Source organism: Eleutherodactylus coqui, chromosome 11 (genome assembly GCF_035609145.1).
Source record: "Eleutherodactylus coqui strain aEleCoq1 chromosome 11, aEleCoq1.hap1, whole genome shotgun sequence".
Classification (NCBI taxonomy): domain Eukaryota; kingdom Metazoa; phylum Chordata; class Amphibia; order Anura; family Eleutherodactylidae; genus Eleutherodactylus; species Eleutherodactylus coqui.
Window position 1 is genome coordinate 138,645,098 of NC_089847.1, and position 19,089 is coordinate 138,664,186.

Here is a 19,089-nt window from a genome sequence, read left to right on the forward strand (position 1 = left end):
GCTATGGAGAAGTGGGAGCAGAGTCACATGACTGTAGGTGACACTACACACTGTTCACCCTAGGAGCTGCGTACACAGAACGGTAGTGGAGATATGCTTGTGCTGTCACCCTCGCTGCTTGCTCCTGTATTTACTGGGCGATGTCTTTATCTTCTAGGTGCCGCCTCATGCCCGGCGCCACGTGTGACACTTGCTGAGGGGCCACTGCAGACATTTCACCATGGCGAAGGTAGGTGCATTCTAATATATGGTGTGATAAGTGACAGGACACTGCGGTAGTGACAGGAGTATGCACAGAGGGATGGCGGGTGACTAGGGAGCCGCGGCACAGCCTGAATTTCCCGGCTATAAATAAGGCCTTTCTATGACTGGCAGGTAAACAAGATAATTACTGACTGAAGAGATGGAGAACAGGTGCCGGCGCCTCCGGTATCCTCTCCGACCGCTCACTGCTCCTCTGCACAATGTGAGAGCCGACGCCGCATCCCTCCGCAATATCCCGCATCCAACGGGACAGTCCTGGATTTTGGGAGCTGTCCTACTGGCATATTTACTTTGGGCCCCAAGAGTTCTCTGCCGTCCTCCGTGTGTATCTGCCTACAATAACGTCAGTGGTCACACATAGAGCCAACGGACCCACCTTGCTCATTATTGCCAGCGAGATCGGGGTAGGAGTAGTGTGGGGACTCGGGCAACGGTGAGAGAGGTAGGTCCTTTGGCTCAATGTGTGACCACTGACGTCATTGTAGGCACGTACACATGGAGGACGGCTTAGGCAACGGACTGACAAAGGCCAAGGCTTCTTGCACCTCTTGTTCATCCCCAAATCGAGGCCTAGCAGGGGAATAGCCGGCTGGCACGCCTTGTTTGACTCTTGTCTCGGCTATCCTCTCAGATTACTGGCTGCTCACAGCTTGATCTTCCTCGATCTCCTGCGCGCACTGCTCTGTGTAATCTGAGTGTGCCGTTGACTCCTCAGGGCGACTCCTGGCCCCTCTCTCTTCAAGCTCCGTAATGGGGGTTTCCCTCTCCCCTACTATTCTCTCACCACTTGCAGGCTTTTGGTGGCATGAAGGAGAAGCTGGCTGGGTGCCATCTTGAATGTCCATTTGAATAATTGTATCCCCAGGTATAACAGAAACGTGCAATAAAGTCACTCTTCCAATAACAGTACTCAGTCCTCTCATCTTGTAGGGTGTCCTTTGAACATACATTTTTGTCCAAAAGTAAAGTTGCCAGTGTAATCCAAAAATGAGGGCAAAGAAAGTCTCATACTGTCCCTTCCAAGCGGTAAGGCATAGAGGTATCATCCTGTTCGTGACGCCAAGGCTTTTGCGGTCTGTGGGCAGAGGCCGTCCATTGCAGCAAGACGGTTGCTCGTTGTTAAATAAAAGAGTCTACAGAAAAAGTGACAGTTTTCAAACTGGAGGTACACGGGTTTCTTTACTGACATAATCCAGCTTTGATTTTCCAAGTATACAAGACGAGGGTCTCAGGCGCAACAAGACGAGGGTCTCAGACACAACACGACGAGGGTCTCAGACACAACACGACGAGGGTCTCAGACACAACACGACGAGGGTCTCAGACACAACACGACGAGGGTCTCAGACATAACACGATGAGGGTCTCAGACACAACACGACGAGGGTCTCAGGCACAACACGACGAGGGTCTCAGACACAACACGACGAGGGTCTCAGACACAACAAGATGAGGGTCTCCGACACAACACGACGAGGGTCTCCGACACAACACTTCTGGCAGGCTTCCTGCTCTGTTTCTCACACACGTTCTTCTAGGACAAACTCTCCTTCCCGTAATCTCGGTGTCCTCAGTCCACGTTATCTGCAAGACGATCCCTAGGGGTATACTTCTGACACGGTGGGCTAACTAAGGGGACCACATTTTCCCAGGGTTAAAGCAGGACAAAGGGGTGTGGTCAGGGGTGGGGCTTATCCCAACGTATAATTTTACCTTCGTCGTTATGAAAAGTATAGCGCCGGTTCAAAAAAGACAAGGAGCGAATTCTGCAGTATTTCTGCATCCACAAAACAGTCTAAATACCTACCATCGGTGCAGATTTCGACTGAAATTAACCACGTACCGGCAGCTGATGTCATACCATGCGGCGCTCCCCCTCACCTGCTCCGAAGGCTTCATGATGTCAGCGCTTCCCGACTTCCAGTTCCCATTTCCCAGTGGCCTGTAGTGGTCTCACCTGACAAGCATCACCTGACCAAAACGCAGAGAACTGGCATCCGGGGAGCGCTGGCAGCGGGAAGCCTTCAGAGGAGGTGAGGGGGAGCGCCGCACAATATGACATCAGCTGCGGATACCAATGGTGCGGATTTAGATGGTTTCCTTAGATGCGGAATTTGCTGCAGAAATTTCCACTGCGGACATTCTGCAGCATTCCTGCCGTGTGTGAACATCTCGTAAGTCAGCATGAGGCACGTTGTCAAATGCAGCGTGGTCTCAGTAGTAATAGTGACACCCACTAGTATTAGCACCCCTCTATATCAGCCCCAGCAATAACAGTGAGCCTCCCACAGTAGCCCCAGCAATGTTAGTGAGCCCCCCACAGTAACCCCAGCAATAACAGTTAGCCCCCCACAGTAGCCCCAGCAATGTTAGTGAGCCCCCACAATAGCCCCAGCAATGTTAGTGAGCCCCCCACAATAGCCCCAGCAATGTTAGTGAGCCCCCCACAATAGCCCCAGCAATGTTAGTGAGCCCCCCCACAGTAGTCACAGTAATAATAGGGAGTTCCTCACAGTAGACCCAGCAATGGTAATGAGCCCTCCCAATAGCCCCAGCAATGTTAGTGAGCCCCCCACAATAGCCCAAGCAATGTTAGTGAGCCCCCCACAATAGCCCCAGCAATGTTAGTGAGCCCCCCACAGTAGTCACAGTAATAATAGGGAGTTCCCCACAGTAGACCCAGCAATGGTAATGAGCCCTCCCAATAGCCCCAGCAATGTTAGTGAGCCCCCCACAATAGCCCAAGCAATGTTAGTGAGCCCCCCACAGTAGCCTCAGTAATAATAGGGAGTTCCCCACAGTAGACCCAGCAATGGTAATGAGCCCCCACAGTAGCCCCAGCAATAATAGCGAGCCCCCCACAATAGCCCCAGCAATGTTAGTGAGCCCCCAAAGCGGGACTGTCCCGTCTAAATCGGGACGTCTGGTCACTTTAAGTTAACACACAACTCTTGCCTTCTCTTGCTGGCTACTTACTCCTCCGACTTGTCATAGTAGGAGCCGTCACTCCAAGCTTCAGCCTCCGGAGGGGAAACATCCCACCATGAGACAGGCCCACGGCGAGCTTCAGCCGACTACATCTCTACACTCCTCCCTCCCTTCTAGGCTCCGCCCCCTAACTTCTCCTCAAGTCCTCCACTGCCACACACAACAAGCAAGTTAAGTAGGACAGACGTGCCACAACGAAGCTTGTTAACACTTGCATAAACCAAGACAATGTACCCCGAATGGACTTCCATCTACTCTAAAGACACCCCAGCTCTGGGGGCGCATATAGTCAGAGGGGCGGGGCCTAATGGGAAGAATCGGTAAGGTTCACAAAGAAATGGACCGTCTTTTCATTCTTTAGAAAGTTAAGAGACTGCATAATCTGCATGAACATGTAAGAAGACTCCTGCTTGCTGCCAGTGAATGGAATCCATTACAGAGCCAGGACTTCTCACTACCGAGGCTTTTCTACAATGTGGTCAGGTGTTCACACTGCTGCAGCCTCCGCAGTGACAGCAGGGCAGGTTCCCAGCTGTCTCCATGCACTGACAACAAGCAGAGCTCTTAGGCTGGCTTCACAAGGGGCAGAGTTGCTGTGCAGACGTTCTGCATTGAGAGTCCGCCTGCAATCTTAATCCTGCGATTAAGCAGTAAAGTGGATAACATTTGCTAAAGTCTCCTCTGCACGCTGCGGCGATCCGCGCTGAAACTGACATGGGGCGCGAATTCCAAAGCTGCGGCATCCCAGTTGTATCGCCGTCCCGCTGCGGCTCTCCTCTCTATGGGCAGACATGGCTGAACAGCGCAGATTTTGAAGCTGCCTCTTCACTGCAGAAATCTTGCGGCATTTCCCTGCGGTCCCGCTGCTGAGATTACCGCAGGATTTCCGCCCCGTGTGAACGCCGCCTTAGAGAGGCAGTGCTGGGACTTGTGGTTCCTCACAATGCTGACATGATTTCTTGTATTCCTAGACGTGTTACGAATGTACGGAGAAGAACCCGGCGCACAGCCTCTGCACCAGGTGTAACAAGTGGCTGTGCAGCACCTGCGCCGAGCAACACCGGCACAGCAAGGCGGCTGCGGATCATTACCTCGCCACACCGCAGAGAGGTAATGGCAACGACAGGGGGTCCTTGTAGCCCGCGCTGCGCCAGTCTACCAGGGACCCCGAGGTGGGAGAACTGGATGTTTGTGCACGGTGAACTCGCCAGCGTCACCCGCCCGTGCCACATCCTGCGCCGCTCTGCAGCGAACATCATGGCGGATAACAATGTAACGTTTTATCCCATTCAGGAAGCGACGGATCCGGCGGCCATGTCTTCTGCGCAATTCATAATCAGGAACCTCTGAAGCTGTTCTGCGAGTCCTGCGATGTCCTAATGTGTCGCCACTGCCTGGTGCTGGAGCACAAGGATCACAGGTAGCAGAGTTATGTCCTGTGCGGGGATGACAGTACTGAGATACATAGATCACCTGCTGATAGAGTAGAGGGATCTGCAGAACATCACTCCCCTTTGCATACTGATATGTCCTGCAGACTATTACACCACTGACCTCCAGAGATCTGCAGAACATCGCTCTGTTCTCTCTACCTCCTGATACATAGAGATAGAACCTGCAGACTATTACACCCCTGACCCCTAGAGATCTGCAGAACATCGCTCTGTCCTCTCTACCTCCTGATAGTGATATATCCTGCAGACTATTACACCACTGACCTCTAGAGATCTGCAGAACATCGCTCTGTCCTCTCTACCTCCTGATAGTGATATATCCTGCAGACTATTACACCACTGACCTCTAGAGATCTGCAGAACATCGCTCTGCCCTCTCTACCTCCTGATACATAGTGATATATCCTGCAGACTATTACACCACTGACCTCTACAGATTGGCAGAACATCGCTCTGTCTTCTCTACCTCCTGATACATAGTGATATATCCTGCAGATTATTACACTACTGACCCCTAGAGATCTGCAGAACATCCCTCTGTCCCCTCTACCTCCTGATAGTGATATATCCTGCAGACTATTACACCACTGACCACTAGAGATCTGCAGAACATCGCTCTGTCCTCTCTACCTCCTGATACATAGTGATATATCCTGAAGACTATTACACCACTGACCTCTAGAGATCTGCAGAACATCGCTCTGTCCTCTCTACCTCCTGATAGTGATATGTCCTGCAGACTATTACACCACTGACCACTAGAGATCTGAAGAACATCGCTCTGTCCTCTCTACCTCCCGATACATAGTGATATATCCTGCAGACTATTACACCACTGACCTCTCTACAGATCTGCAGAACATCGCTCTGTCCTCTCTACCTCCTGATACATAGTGATATATCCTGCAGACTATTACACCACTGACCTCTAGAGATCTGCAGAACATCGCTCTGTCCTCTCTACCTCCCGATACATAGTGATATATCCTGCAGACTATTACACCACTGACCTCTACAGATCTGCAGAACATCCCTCTGTCCCCTCTACCTCCTGATAGTGATATGTCCTGCAGACTATTACACCACTGACCACTAGAGATCTGCAGAACATCGCTCTGTCCTCTCTACCTCCCGATACATAGTGATATATCCTGAAGACTATTACACCACTGACCCCTAGAGATCTGCAGAACATCGCTCTGTCCTCTCTACCTCCTGATACATAGTGATATGTCCTGCAGATTATTACACCACTGACCTCTACAGATCTGCAGAACATCGCTCTGTCCTCTCTACCTCCTGATACATAGTGATATGTCCTGCAGATTATTACACCACTGACCTCTACAGATCTGCAGAACATCGCTCTGTCCTCTCTACCTCCTGATACATAGTGATATGTCCTGCAGATTATTACACCACTGACCTCTACAGATCTGCAGAACATCGCCCTGCCCCCTCTACCTCCTGATACATAGTGATATGTCCTGCAGATTATTACACCACTGACCTCTACAGATCTGCAGAACATCGCTCTGTCCTCTCTACCTCCTGATACATAGTGATATATCCTGCAGACTATTACACCACTGACCTCTAGAGATCTGCAGAACATCGCCCTGCCCCCTCTACCTCCTGATAGTGATATGTCCTGCAGACTATTACACCACTGACCACTAGAGATCTGCAGAACATCGCTCTGTCCTCTCTACCTCCCAATACATAGTGATATATCCTGCAGACTATTACACCACTGACCTCTACAGATCAGCAGAACATCGCTCTGTCCTCTCTGCCTCCTGATACATAGTGATATATCCTGCAGATTATTACACCCCTGACCTCTAGAGATCTGCAGAACATCGCTCTGTCCCCTCTGCCTCCTGATACATAGTGATATATCCTGCAGACTATTACACCCCTGACCTCTAGAGATCTGCAGAACATCGCTCTGTCCTCTCTGCCTCCTGATACATAGTGATATATCCTGCAGATTATTACACCCCTGACCTCTAGAGATCTGCAGAACATCGCTCTGTCCCCTCTACCTCCTGTTAGTGATATATCCTGTTGTAACCGCTCTCTTTCGCCCCGCAGATTCCGCAGACTGGATGAAGCTCTGCAGAATCAGCGCGTTTTGTTGGAAAATGTTATAACTCAAGTAGAAGAGAAGAAAATAGTCGTCCAGGCGGCGGGGAAGCAGATCGAGGAGCGGTGAGAGCGCCCCCTAGGCTCCCTCTATGCGTCTCGCATAACCATCCCTGTTTCAGATGCTGACATCACACATAGATGGAATATACAGGATAGGTTGTCAATAGTCGGTCCGTGGGGTCTGCCGTTTGGGACCCCCACTAATCACTGTCTGCTTCCAGAACTGTCCGTACTGACAGCTGCGCTGGGAATCAGCTGATCAGTGGGGACCCCAAGCGCAGACCCCCGCCCTTCAACCTTTTATGACCTATCCTGAGGATAAATCATCAATATCAAAAGTCCTCGAGAACGACTTCACTCCAATGATTTAAAGGCCTAGACTAAAGCCCCATTTACACACAACGATTATCGCCCAGATTATCTTTCGGCTGGACGGCATGCTGTCTTCTCCAGGGGAGCAGCTGATTACAGTATTTAGCTGACAGCAGCAGCCCTTGCAAAGACAATGCAGTTCAGTGCTAAGTCCAGACCACATGCTGGGCTCTGCAAACAGCTGCTGGACCCTCATTTACATGCAAATGAAGCTAATAAAGTGCTAATGGGCATTTATGCAAAATGATTGCTAGAACTGTCAATTTTTCAATCATTTGAAATATTGTCTTTGCGTGCAAATGAGCTTTAAGATATTAATTGTTAGGATCTTGTGGAAAGTTCATCAGTATCAAATCACTGGGGGTCCACCACTTGGGTCTCCCGATAACTGTTTGAAATAGCCGCAGCACCTAAGTGAGCGCTGCAGCCACCTCAGTCCTTACGAGGCACAGCGCCGTACATTACATAGTGGCAGTGCCTGGTATAGCAGCTCAGTCCCATTCACTTAAATGGCATTGAGCTGTTCTCAAGCCACATGATAAATGAACTGAAGAGGACTGAGAAGAAGCGGCCGTGCACAGACCCCCACCAATCTCATCTTAGTCCAATAAAACCCATTTAGGGGGGAAATGTACCCAAAACTGATGAACCTTCAGAAAATGTTGTGGGGGGAATGCACCGCCGTCGTCTGTAGCCATTTAGGCCCCGGCTGTCTCTGCACCGCCGTCGTCTGTACCCATCTGAGGGCCAGGCGGTCTCTGCACCGCCGTCGTCTGTACTCATCGGACGGCCCGGCTGTCTCTGCACCGCCGTCGTCTGCACTCATCTGAGGGCCCGGCTGTCTCTGCACCGCCGTCGTCTGCACTCATCTGAGGGCCCAGCTGTCTCTGCACCGCTGTCCTCTGCGCCCATCTGAGGGCCCGGCTGTCTCTGCACCGCTGTCCTCTGCACCCATCTGAGGGCCCGGCTGTCTCTGCACCGCCTTCCTCTGCACCCATCTGAGGGCCCGGCTGTCTCTGCACCGCCGTCCTCTACCCATCTGAGGGCCCGGCTGTCTCTGCACCGCCGTCGTCTGCACTCATCTGAGGGCCCGGCTGTCTCTGCACCGCTGTCCTCTGCGCCCATCTGAGGGCCCGGCTGTCTCTGCACCGCTGTCCTCTGCACCCATCTGAGGGCCCGGCTGTCTCTGCACCGCCTTCCTCTGCACCCATCTGAGGGCCCGGCTGTCTCTGCACAGCCGTCCTCTACCCATCTTAGGGCGCGGCTGTCTCTGCACCGCCATCCTCTGCACCCATCTGAGGGCCCGGCTGTCTCTGCACCGCCATCCTCTGCACCCATCTGAGGGCCCGGCTGTCTCTGCACCGCCGTCCTCTGCACCCATCTGAGGGCCCGGCTGTCTCTGCACCGCCGTCCTCTACCCATCTTAGGGCGCGGCTGTCTCTGCACCACCATCCTCTGCACCCATCTGAGGGCCCGGCTGTCTCTGCACCGCCATCCTCTGCACCCATCTGAGGGCCCGGCTGTCTCTGCACCGCCATCCTCTGCACCCATCTGAGGGCCCGGCTGTCTCTGCACCGCCATCCTCTGCACCCACCTGACGGCCCGGCTGTCTCTGCACCGCCGTCCTCTGCACCCATCTGAGGGCCCGGCTGTCTCTGCACCGCCGTCCTCTGCACCCATCTGAGGGCCCGGCTGTCTCTGCACCGCCGTCCTCTGCACCCACCTGAGGGCCAGGCTGTCTCTGCACCGCCGTCCTCTGCACCCATCTGAGGGCCCGGCTGTCTCTGCACCGCCGTCCTCTGCCCATCTAAGGGCCTGGCTGTCTCTGCACCGCCGTCCTCTACCCATCTGAGGGCCCGGCTGTCTCTGCACCGCCGTCCTCTACCCATCTGAGGGCCCGGCTGTCTCTGCACCGCCGTCCTCTGCACCCACCTGAGGGCCAGGCTGTCTCTGCACCGCCGTCCTCTGCACACATCTGAGGGCCCGGCTGTCTCTGCACCGCCGTCCTCTACCCATCTGAGGGCCCGGCTGTCTCTGCACCGCCGTCCTCTGCACCCACCTGAGGGCCAGGCTGTCTCTGCACCGCCATCCTCTGCACCCATCTGAGGGCCCGGCTGTCTCTGCACCGCCGTCCTCTACCCATCTGAGGGCCCGGCTGTCTCTGCAGCACTTTTGGGATGAGAATAGCTGAGCGAACACTGAATTTCTGTATCCAGATTCTTCTTCCGCCTTCGTCTGACTTGTTCTGTCTTGGCAGCTTGTATGAGATAAAGCACATGCAGCGGAAGGTGGAGAACCAGATCAAGATGACCAAGATGGTGATCATCAACGAGCTGAACAAGAGGATGAACTCCCTGCTGGAGCAGCTGGAGGTGAGAGGGCGGCTGGAGAGAGATGAAGGACCTATAGGAGTCCATGTGGTCTAGGAGAGGAGCCGCTGGGGTTGGCTGGCTGCCCGCATTCACCTTCAATAACTGCAGGCTGGGAGTCGCCCATCCTGACATCCGCGCACACGAATATGGGGCGCGACCGTGAGCCTCCTAACATTTCTGGTCCTGATGACAAGTGCTGATCAAGAAGATTGGTCTGGATTTATCTGGCCTTTGCACAGACTATATGGGGGGCAGACGATCGTACATGGCGAATCCCCCGCTCACACGGCGAGATGTGCTGCCAGCAATGATGAATATCTGATCTTTCAGCTGCATAAAAGATAGTCGGCTGTCCGTTCTCCCGGGTGATGCGCAGCTGGCCGGCTGTCCGTTCTCCCGGGTGATGCACAGCTGGCCGGCTGTCCGTTCTCCCGGGTGATGCACAGCTGGCCGGCTGTCCGTTCTCCCGGGTGATGCGCAACTGGCCGGCTGTCCGTTCTCCCGGGTGATGCGCAGCTGGCCGGCTGGCCGTGCTCCCGGGTGATGCGCAGCTGATCGGCTGTCGATGCTCCTGGGTGATGCGCTGCTGATCGACTTTTCGTGCTCCCACATGCTGGTTGGCTGTCCGTGCTTCGCATGATGCTCACTCCTCAGCTGTCCATGCTCCTGCATGATGCTCACTGGTCGGCTCTCCGTGCTCCCGCGTGATGTTTGCTGCTCAGCTGTCCATGCTCCCGTGTGATGCTAGCTGCTCAGCTGTCCATGCTCCCGCGTGATGCTAGCTGCTCAGCTGTCCATGCTCCCGCGTGATGCTAGCTGCTCAGCTGTCCATGCTCCCGCGTGATGCTAGCTGCTCAGCTGTCTGTGCTCCCCCGTGATGCTCGCTGCTCGGCTATCCGTGCTCCCATGTGATACTAACTGCTCAGCTGTCTGTGCTCCCACGTGATGCTCGCTGGTCGGCTGTCCGTGCTCCCACATGATGCTTGCTGCTCAGCTGTCTGTGCTCCCACGTGATGATTGCTGCTCAGCTGTCTGTGCTCCCCCGTGATGCTCGCTGGTCGGCTCTCCGTGCTCCCACGGGATGTTCGCTGGTTGGCTGTCCGTTCTTCCGCATGATGTTCGCTGGTTGGCTGTCCGTGCTTCCGCGTGATGTTCGCTGGTTGGCTGTCCGTGCTTCCACGGGATGTTCGCTGTTTGGCTGTCCGTGCTTCCGCGTGATGTTCGCTGGTTGGCTGTCCGTGCTTCCGCGTGATGTTCGCTGGTCGGCTGTCTGTGCTTCCGCGTGATGCTCGCTGGTCGGCTGTCTGTGCTTCTGCGTGATGCTCGCTGGTCGGCTGTCCGTGCTTCCGCGTGATGCTCGATGGTCGGCTGTCCATGCTTCCGCGTGATGCTCGCTGGTCGGCTGTCTGTGATTCTGCATGATGCTCGCTGGTCGGCTACCCGTGTTCCTACGTGATGCTCGCTGGTCGGCTGCCCGTGCTCCCACGTGATGCTCGCTGCTCAGCTGTCAGTGCTTCCGCGTAATGCTCGCTGGTTGACTATCCGTGCTCTCGTGTGATGCTAGCTGGTCGCCTGCCCGTGCTCTCGTGTGATGCTCGCTGCTCAGCTGCCCGTGTTCCCACGTGATGCTCGCTGGTCAGCTGCCCGTGCTCCCACGTGATGCTTGCTGGTTGGCTGTCTGTGCTCCCATGTGATGCTCGCTGGTTGGCTGTCTGTGCTCCCCCGTGATGCTCGCTGGTCGGCTGCCCGTACTCCCACGTGATGCTCGCTGGTCGGCTGCCCGTACTCCCACGTGATGCTCGCTGGTCGGCTGCCCGTGCTCCCACGTGATGCTCGCTGGTCGGCTGCCTGTGCTCCCACGTGATGCTCGCTGGTCGGCTGCCCGTGCTCCCACGTGATGCTCGCTGGTCGGCTGCCCGTGCTCTCGTGTGATGCTCGCTGCTCAGCTGCCCGTGTTCCCACGTGATGCTCGCTGGTCGGCTGCCCGTGCTCCCACGTGATGCTCGCTGGTCGGATGCCCGTACTCCCACGTGATGCTCGCTGGTCGGCTGCCCGTGCTCCCACGTGATGCTCGCTGGTCGGCTGCCCGTGCTCCCACGTAATGCTCGCTGGTCAGCTGCCCGTGCTCTCGTGTGATGCTCGCTGCTCAGCTGCCCGTGTTCCCACGTGATGCTCGCTGGTCGGCTGCCCGTGCTCCCACATGATGCTCGCTGGTCGGCTGCCCGTGCTCCCACATGATGCTCGCTGGTCGGCTGCCCGTGCTCCCACGTGATGCTTGCTGGTTGGCTGTCCGAGCTCCCACGTGATGCTCGCTGCTCCCATGTGATGCACGCTGCTCAGCTGTCCGTGCTCCCACGTGATGCACGCTGCTCAGCTGTCCGTGCTCCCACGTGATGCTCGCTGGTCAGCTGTCCGTGCTCCCACGTGATGCTCGCTGGTCAGCTGTCCGTGCTCCCACGTGATGCTCGCTGGTCAGCTGTCCGTGCTCCCACGTGATGCTCGCTGGTCAGCTGTCCGTGCTCCCACGTGATACTCGCTGCTCAGCTGTCCGTGCTCCCACATGATGCTCGCTGGTCGGCTGCCCGTGCTCCCACATGATGCTCGCTGGTCGGCTGCCCGTGCTCCCACGTGATGCTTGCTGGTTGGCTGTCTGTGCTCCCACGTGATGCTCGCTGGTCAGCTGTCCGTGCTCCCACGTGATACTCGCTGCTCAGCTGTCCATGCTCCCACGTGATGCTCGCTGCTCAGCTGTCCGTGCTCCCACGTGATGCTCGCTGGTCAGCTGTCCGTGCTCCCACGTGATGCACGCTGCTCAGCTGTCCGTGCTCCCACGTGATGCACGCTGCTCAGCTGTCCGTGCTCCCACGTGATGCTCGCTGGTCAGCTGTCCGTGCTCCCACGTGATGCTCGCTGGTCAGCTGTCCGTGCTCCCACGTGATGCTCGCTGGTCAGCTGTCCGTGCTCCCACGTGATGCACGCTGCTCAGCTGTCCGTGCTCCCACGTGATGCACGCTGCTCAGCTGTCCGTGCTCCCACGTGATGCACGCTGCTCAGCTGTCCGTGCTCCCACGTGATGCTCGCTGCTCAGCTGTCCGTGCTCCCACGTGATGCTCGCTGCTCAGCTGTCCGTGCTCCCACGTGATGCTCGCTGCTCAGCTGTCCGTGCTCCCACGTGATGCTCGCTGCTCAGCTGTCCGTGCTCCCACGTGATGCTCGCTGCTCAGCTGTCCGTGCTCCCACGTGATGCTCGCTGCTCAGCTGTCTGTGCTCCCACGTGATGCTCGCTGCTCAGCTGTCCGTGCTCCCACGTGATGCTCGCTGCTCAGCTGTCCGTGCTCCCACGTGATGCTCGCTGCTCAGCTGTCCGTGCTCCCACGTGATGCTCGCTGCTCAGCTGTCTGTGCTCTCACGTGATGCTTGCTGGTTGGCTGTCTGTGCTCTCACGTGATGCTTGCTGGTTGGCTGTCTGTGCTCTCACGTGATGCTTGCTGGTTGGCTGTCTGTGCTCTCACGTGATGCTCGCTGGTCAGCTGTCTGTGCTCTCACGTGATGCTTGCTGGTTGGCTGTCTGTGCTCTCACGTGATGCTCGCTGCTAAGCTGTCCGTGCTCCCACGCGATGCTCGCTGCTCAGCTGTCCTTGCTCCCACGTGATGCTCGCTGCTCAGCTGTCCGTGCTCCCACGTGATGCTCGCTGCTCAGCTGTCTGTGCTCCCACGTGATGCTCGCTGCTCAGCTGTCCGTGCTCCCACGTGATGCTCGCTGCTCAGCTGTCCGTGCTCCCACGTGATGCTCGCTGCTCAGCTGTCCGTGCTCCCACGTGATGCTCGCTGCTCAGCTGTCTGTGCTCTCACGTGATGCTTGCTGGTCGGCTGTCTGTGCTCTCACGTGATGCTTGCTGGTCGGCTGTCTGTGCTCTCACGTGATGCTCGCTGGTCGGCTGTCTGTGCTCTCACGTGATGCTTGCTGGTTGGCTGTCTGTGCTCTCACGTGATGCTCGCTGGTCGGCTGTCTGTGCTCTCACGTGATGCTTGCTGGTCGGCTGTCCGTGCTCCCACGTGATGCTCGCTGGTCAGCTGTCCGTGCTCCCACGTGATGCTCGCTGGTCAGCTGTCCGTGCTCCCACGTGATGCTCGCTGGTCAGCTGTCCGTGCTCCCACGTGATGCTCGCTGGTCAGCTGTCTGTCTGTGCTCTCACGTGATGCTTGCTGGTTGGCTGTCTGTGCTCTCACGTGATGCTCGCTGGTCAGCTGTCTGTGCTCTCACGTGATGCTCGCTGCTCAGCTGTCTGTGCTCTCACGTGATGCTTGTTGCTCAGCTGTCTGTGCTCTCACGTGATGCTTGCTGGTTGGCTGTCTGTGCTCTCACGTGATGCTCGCTGCTCAGCTGTCTGTGCTCTCACGTGATGCTTGTTGCTCAGCTGTCTGTGCTCTCACGTGATGCTTGCTGGTTGGCTGTCTGTGCTCCCACGTGATGCACGCTGCTCGGCTGTCTGTGCTCTCACGTGATGCTTGCTGGTCAGCTGTCTGTGCTCTCACGTGATGCTTGCTGGTTGGCTGTCTGTGCTCCCACGTGATGCTCGCTGCTCAGCTGTCCGTGCTCCCACGTGATGCTCGCTGCTCAGCTGTCCGTGCTCCCACGTGATGCACGCTGCTCGGCTGTCTGTGCTCTCACGTGATGCTTGCTGGTTGGCTGTCTGTGCTCCCACGTGATGCTCGCTGCTCAGCTGTCCGTGCTCCCACGTGATGCACGCTGCTCGGCTGTCTGTGCTCTCACGTGATGCTTGCTGGTTGGCTGTCTGTGCTCCCACGTGATGCTCGCTGCTCAGCTGTCCGTGCTCCCACGTGATGCTCGCTGCTCAGCTGTCCGTGCTCCCACGTGATGCACGCTGCTCGGCTGTCTGTGCTCTCACGTGATGCTTGCTGGTTGGCTGTCTGTGCTCCCACGTGATGCTCGCTGCTCAGCTGTCCGTGCTCCCACGTGATGCTCGCTGCTCAGCTGTCCGTGCTCCCACGTGATGCACGCTGCTCGGCTGTCTGTGCTCTCACGTGATGCTTGCTGGTTGGCTGTCTGTGCTCCCACGTGATGCTTGCTGGTTGGCTGTCTGTGCTCCCACGTGATGCTCGCTGCTCAGCTGTCCGTGCTCCCACGTGATGCTCGCTGCTCAGCTGTCCGTGCTCCCACGTGATGCTCGCTGCTCAGCTGTCCGTGCTCCCACGTGATGCTCGCTGCTCGGCTGTCTGTGCTCTCACGTGATGCTTCCTGGTTGGCTGTCTGTGCTCCCACGTGATGCTCGCTGCTCAGCTGTCCGTGCTCCCACGTGATGCTCGCTGCTCAGCTGTCCGTGCTCCCACGTGATGCACGCTGCTCGGCTGTCTGTGCTCTCACGTGATGCTTGCTGGTTGGCTGTCTGTGCTCCCACGTGATGCTCGCTGCTCAGCTGTCCGTGCTCCCACGTGATGCTCGCTGCTCAGCTGTCCGTGCTCCCACGTGATGCTCGCTGCTCAGCTGTCCGTGCTCCCACGTGATGCTCGCTGCTCGGCTGTCTGTGCTCTCACGTGATGCTTGCTGGTTGGCTGTCTGTGCTCCCACGTGATGCTCGCTGCTCAGCTGTCTGTGCTCCCACGTGATGCTCGCTGCTCAGCTGTCCGTGCTCCCACGTGATGCTCGCTGCTCAGCTGTCCGTGCTCCCACGTGATGCACGCTGCTCGGCTGTCTGTGCTCTCACGTGATGCTTGCTGGTTGGCTGTCTGTGCTCCCACGTGATGCTCGCTGCTCAGCTGTCTGTGCTCCCACGTGATGCTCGCTGCTCAGCTGTCCGTGCTCCCACGTGATGCTCGCTGCTCAGCTGTCCGTGCTCCCACGTGATGCTCGCTGCTCGGCTGTCTGTGCTCTCACGTGATGCTTGCTGGTTGGCTGTCTGTGCTCCCACGTGATGCTCGCTGCTCAGCTGTCTGTGCTCCCACGTGATGCTCGCTGCTCAGCTGTCCGTGCTCCCACGTGATGCTCGCTGCTCAGCTGTCCGTGCTCCCACGTGATGCACGCTGCTCGGCTGTCTGTGCTCTCACGTGATGCTTGCTGGTTGGCTGTCTGTGCTCCCACGTGATGCTCGCTGCTCAGCTGTCTGTGCTCCCACGTGATGCTCGCTGCTCAGCTGTCCGTGCTCCCACGTGATGCTCGCTGCTCAGCTGTCCGTGCTCCCACGTGATGCTCGCTGCTCGGCTGTCTGTGCTCTCACGTGATGCTTCCTGGTTGGCTGTCTGTGCTCCCACGTGATGCTCGCTGCTCAGCTGTCTGTGCTCCCACGTGATGCTCGCTGCTCAGCTGTCCGTGCTCCCACGTGATGCTCGCTGCTCAGCTGTCCGTGCTCCCACGTGATGCACGCTGCTCGGCTGTCTGTGCTCTCACGTGATGCTTGCTGGTTGGCTGTCTGTGCTCCCACGTGATGCTCGCTGCTCAGCTGTCCGTGCTCCCACGTGATGCTCGCTGCTCAGCTGTCCGTGCTCCCACGTGATGCTCGCTGCTCAGCTGTCCGTGCTCCCACGTGATGCTCGCTGCTCGGCTGTCTGTGCTCTCACGTGATGCTTGCTGGTTGGCTGTCTGTGCTCCCACGTGATGCTCGCTGCTCAGCTGTCCGTGCTCCCACGTGATGCTCGCTGCTCAGCTGTCCGTGCTCCCACGTGATGCTCGCTGCTCAGCTGTCCGTGCTCCCACGTGATGCTCGCTGCTCGGCTGTCTGTGCTCTCACGTGATGCTTGCTGGTTGGCTGTCTGTGCTCCCACGTGATGCTCGCTGCTCAGCTGTCTGTGCTCCCACGTGATGCTCGCTGCTCAGCTGTCCGTGCTCCCACGTGATGCTCGCTGCTCAGCTGTCCGTGCTCCCACGTGATGCACGCTGCTCGGCTGTCTGTGCTCTCACGTGATGCTTGCTGGTTGGCTGTCTGTGCTCCCACGTGATGCTCGCTGCTCAGCTGTCTGTGCTCCCACGTGATGCTCGCTGCTCAGCTGTCCGTGCTCCCACGTGATGCTCGCTGCTCAGCTGTCCGTGCTCCCACGTGATGCTCGCTGCTCGGCTGTCTGTGCTCTCACGTGATGCTTGCTGGTTGGCTGTCTGTGCTCCCACGTGATGCTCGCTGCTCAGCTGTCTGTGCTCCCACGTGATGCTCGCTGCTCAGCTGTCCGTGCTCCCACGTGATGCTCGCTGCTCAGCTGTCCGTGCTCCCACGTGATGCACGCTGCTCGGCTGTCTGTGCTCTCACGTGATGCTTGCTGGTTGGCTGTCTGTGCTCCCACGTGATGCTCGCTGCTCAGCTGTCCGTGCTCCCACGTGATGCTCGCTGCTCAGCTGTCCGTGCTCCCACGTGATGCTCGCTGCTCGGCTGTCTGTGCTCTCACGTGATGCTTGCTGGTTGGCTGTCTGTGCTCCCACGTGATGCTCGCTGCTCAGCTGTCTGTGCTCCCACGTGATGCTCGCTGCTCAGCTGTCCGTGCTCCCACGTGATGCTCGCTGCTCAGCTGTCCGTGCTCCCACGTGATGCACGCTGCTCGGCTGTCTGTGCTCTCACGTGATGCTTGCTGGTTGGCTGTCTGTGCTCCCACGTGATGCTCGCTGCTCAGCTGTCCGTGCTCCCACGTGATGCACGCTGCTCGGCTGTCTGTGCTCTCACGTGATGCTTGCTGGTTGGCTGTCTGTGCTCCCACTTGACGAGCATCTGGCCGGATGGCAATAAACAATTATTTATCCGTATACACAATTCTCTGCCAATGTAAAGGAGGACGATCGACAGCCTTTGCCAATCAGCGCACGTTCCATCGTGGTGAGAATGTACATACGACGTACAAGGATCCTCCATGCCGATCTCCTCCAAGGAGAGGGGGACCCGCATACCCCAGACTGAAGCTGTTACATGGCGCCCGTTAGAGTCAGTAGGATCCGCTTGCCGGTTATGGTATTTCTGTTGTTTGACTCCAGGATGTGGATGGGGTCTTAGTAAAGTGACAACCATGCTCTGCGTAAGAACGGAGTGTTGTCACCGCCCCTCCCCCACACACATAGCACCTGAAGTCCGGGGGTCTCTACAGCTACTCCTTCTTGTATCCACATCAGAAAATGACGAGTGAGAAGCAGCAGAAGTTCGAGCAGCAGCTGCAGTCCGTCCTCCTCCTGAACCGCCAGCTGGAACACGTGCAGAACTTTGTGAACTGGGCCATGTACAGCAAGAACAGCGTCCCCTTCCTGTTCAGCAAGGAGCTGGTAAGTGCAGGACGTCGCTTATTACTGGCACACGAAGGGTAAATGGCACCATTGGATATGTAGAGTCTACAGGTGGAGCCTGTAGATGGCGCTCCGACTGCTGGGATAGCTCTGTGCTGATTGGCCAGCTGGTGGTGCCTTCTAGGTGGCAGCATGGACGCCGCTTCAGTCAGTGGCCATCAGTCATGGTCTTCTACAAATAGTCGTCATTATTTGTCACCCAACTGGTCGCGGCGCTGACTGGCATAAAGCAGCAATATTACGTAACAACCCCTTCCCGCTGCGCCCTCTGACTGCTGCGTCCGTACCCGTCTCTGACACAGCGTTACAGCATGAAGCAGACAGATCAGGATGAGCGAAAGCCAGCTACTGGGGGAGAACATAAAACGTGACTGCGCCAGCGGCTGCGATCTCAGAGCCTTCCCAGAAGTCATTGTGTCACGAAATGTTCTGCAGCTTTCCGATAGACTTTGTGGTTCCGCGCTGCGTTGCCCCTTTTCAACATTTCTGCTTGCTGTCAGTGAATTGGAATGTTCCTGGAGATCCCATTCTGGCATCATACGTTTGTTACAATGTATCTAGTGTGACAATCCACTGTGATACACTTACACATTGTAACACGCTGTGAGGACGAGCGACTTCTAGCGGCTGCGTTACCTGATGCCTATTAGAAAAACCTAGAATTCTGGGATGAGTTTGAGCGCCGTGGAGCATTTACAGGCGCCATGTTTGGGCTGTATTTTTGATGTTCTGTAGTAAATGCCCCCCTTGTTCACGCAGCCAAAGCTGCTTTGGATTTGCACCACAATCCGCGGCAGAAATGGGCACTGAGCCCGAGATCGCTGCCGCAGACTTTCATTTTAAGAATGAAGGAAACCTCCCTTCTTCCATCTTCAACACTTGAGGGCTGAAGGTGCCCCATGTGCCCCTGTGTTGGGTGGAAGCCAAGATGGGACACCAGTGGAAGACTTTTTCCCGCTCTTAAGCACTCACACACGGCCGTAACTGGCTCCACAAGTGGAATTCGGCAGCAGAGGCCGTCACGGCCCCCCAGAGACCCCATACTCACCTCCGGATCCGCTGCCCGATGTCCTGCATCCCGTGCCGGCGTGCGTGTGCAGTACAGTGCGTGACGCGCTGGCAGGGTCATGGGACATGTGAGGTTGGAGCTACATTCTTTTCAATGGGGCTGACGGAAATAGCAGAGCGCTTGTCGTTCGGATATCTCCACGGGCGC

General features: G+C 56.8%; 1 protein-coding gene across 1 annotated transcript in view; it reads left to right on the forward strand.

Annotated features, from left to right (window-relative positions):
* Window positions 1–220: 220 nt before the first annotated feature.
* The window catches only part of TRIM66 (tripartite motif containing 66), a 61,623-nt gene continuing 42,754 nt past the window's right edge, over window positions 221–19,089 (forward strand). The window contains 6 exon segments of the mRNA XM_066582434.1: window positions 221–229; window positions 4,224–4,362; window positions 4,546–4,672; window positions 6,804–6,920; window positions 9,487–9,601; window positions 17,706–17,852. Coding sequence (XP_066438531.1) covers window positions 221–229; window positions 4,224–4,362; window positions 4,546–4,672; window positions 6,804–6,920; window positions 9,487–9,601; window positions 17,706–17,852 — 654 coding nt within the window.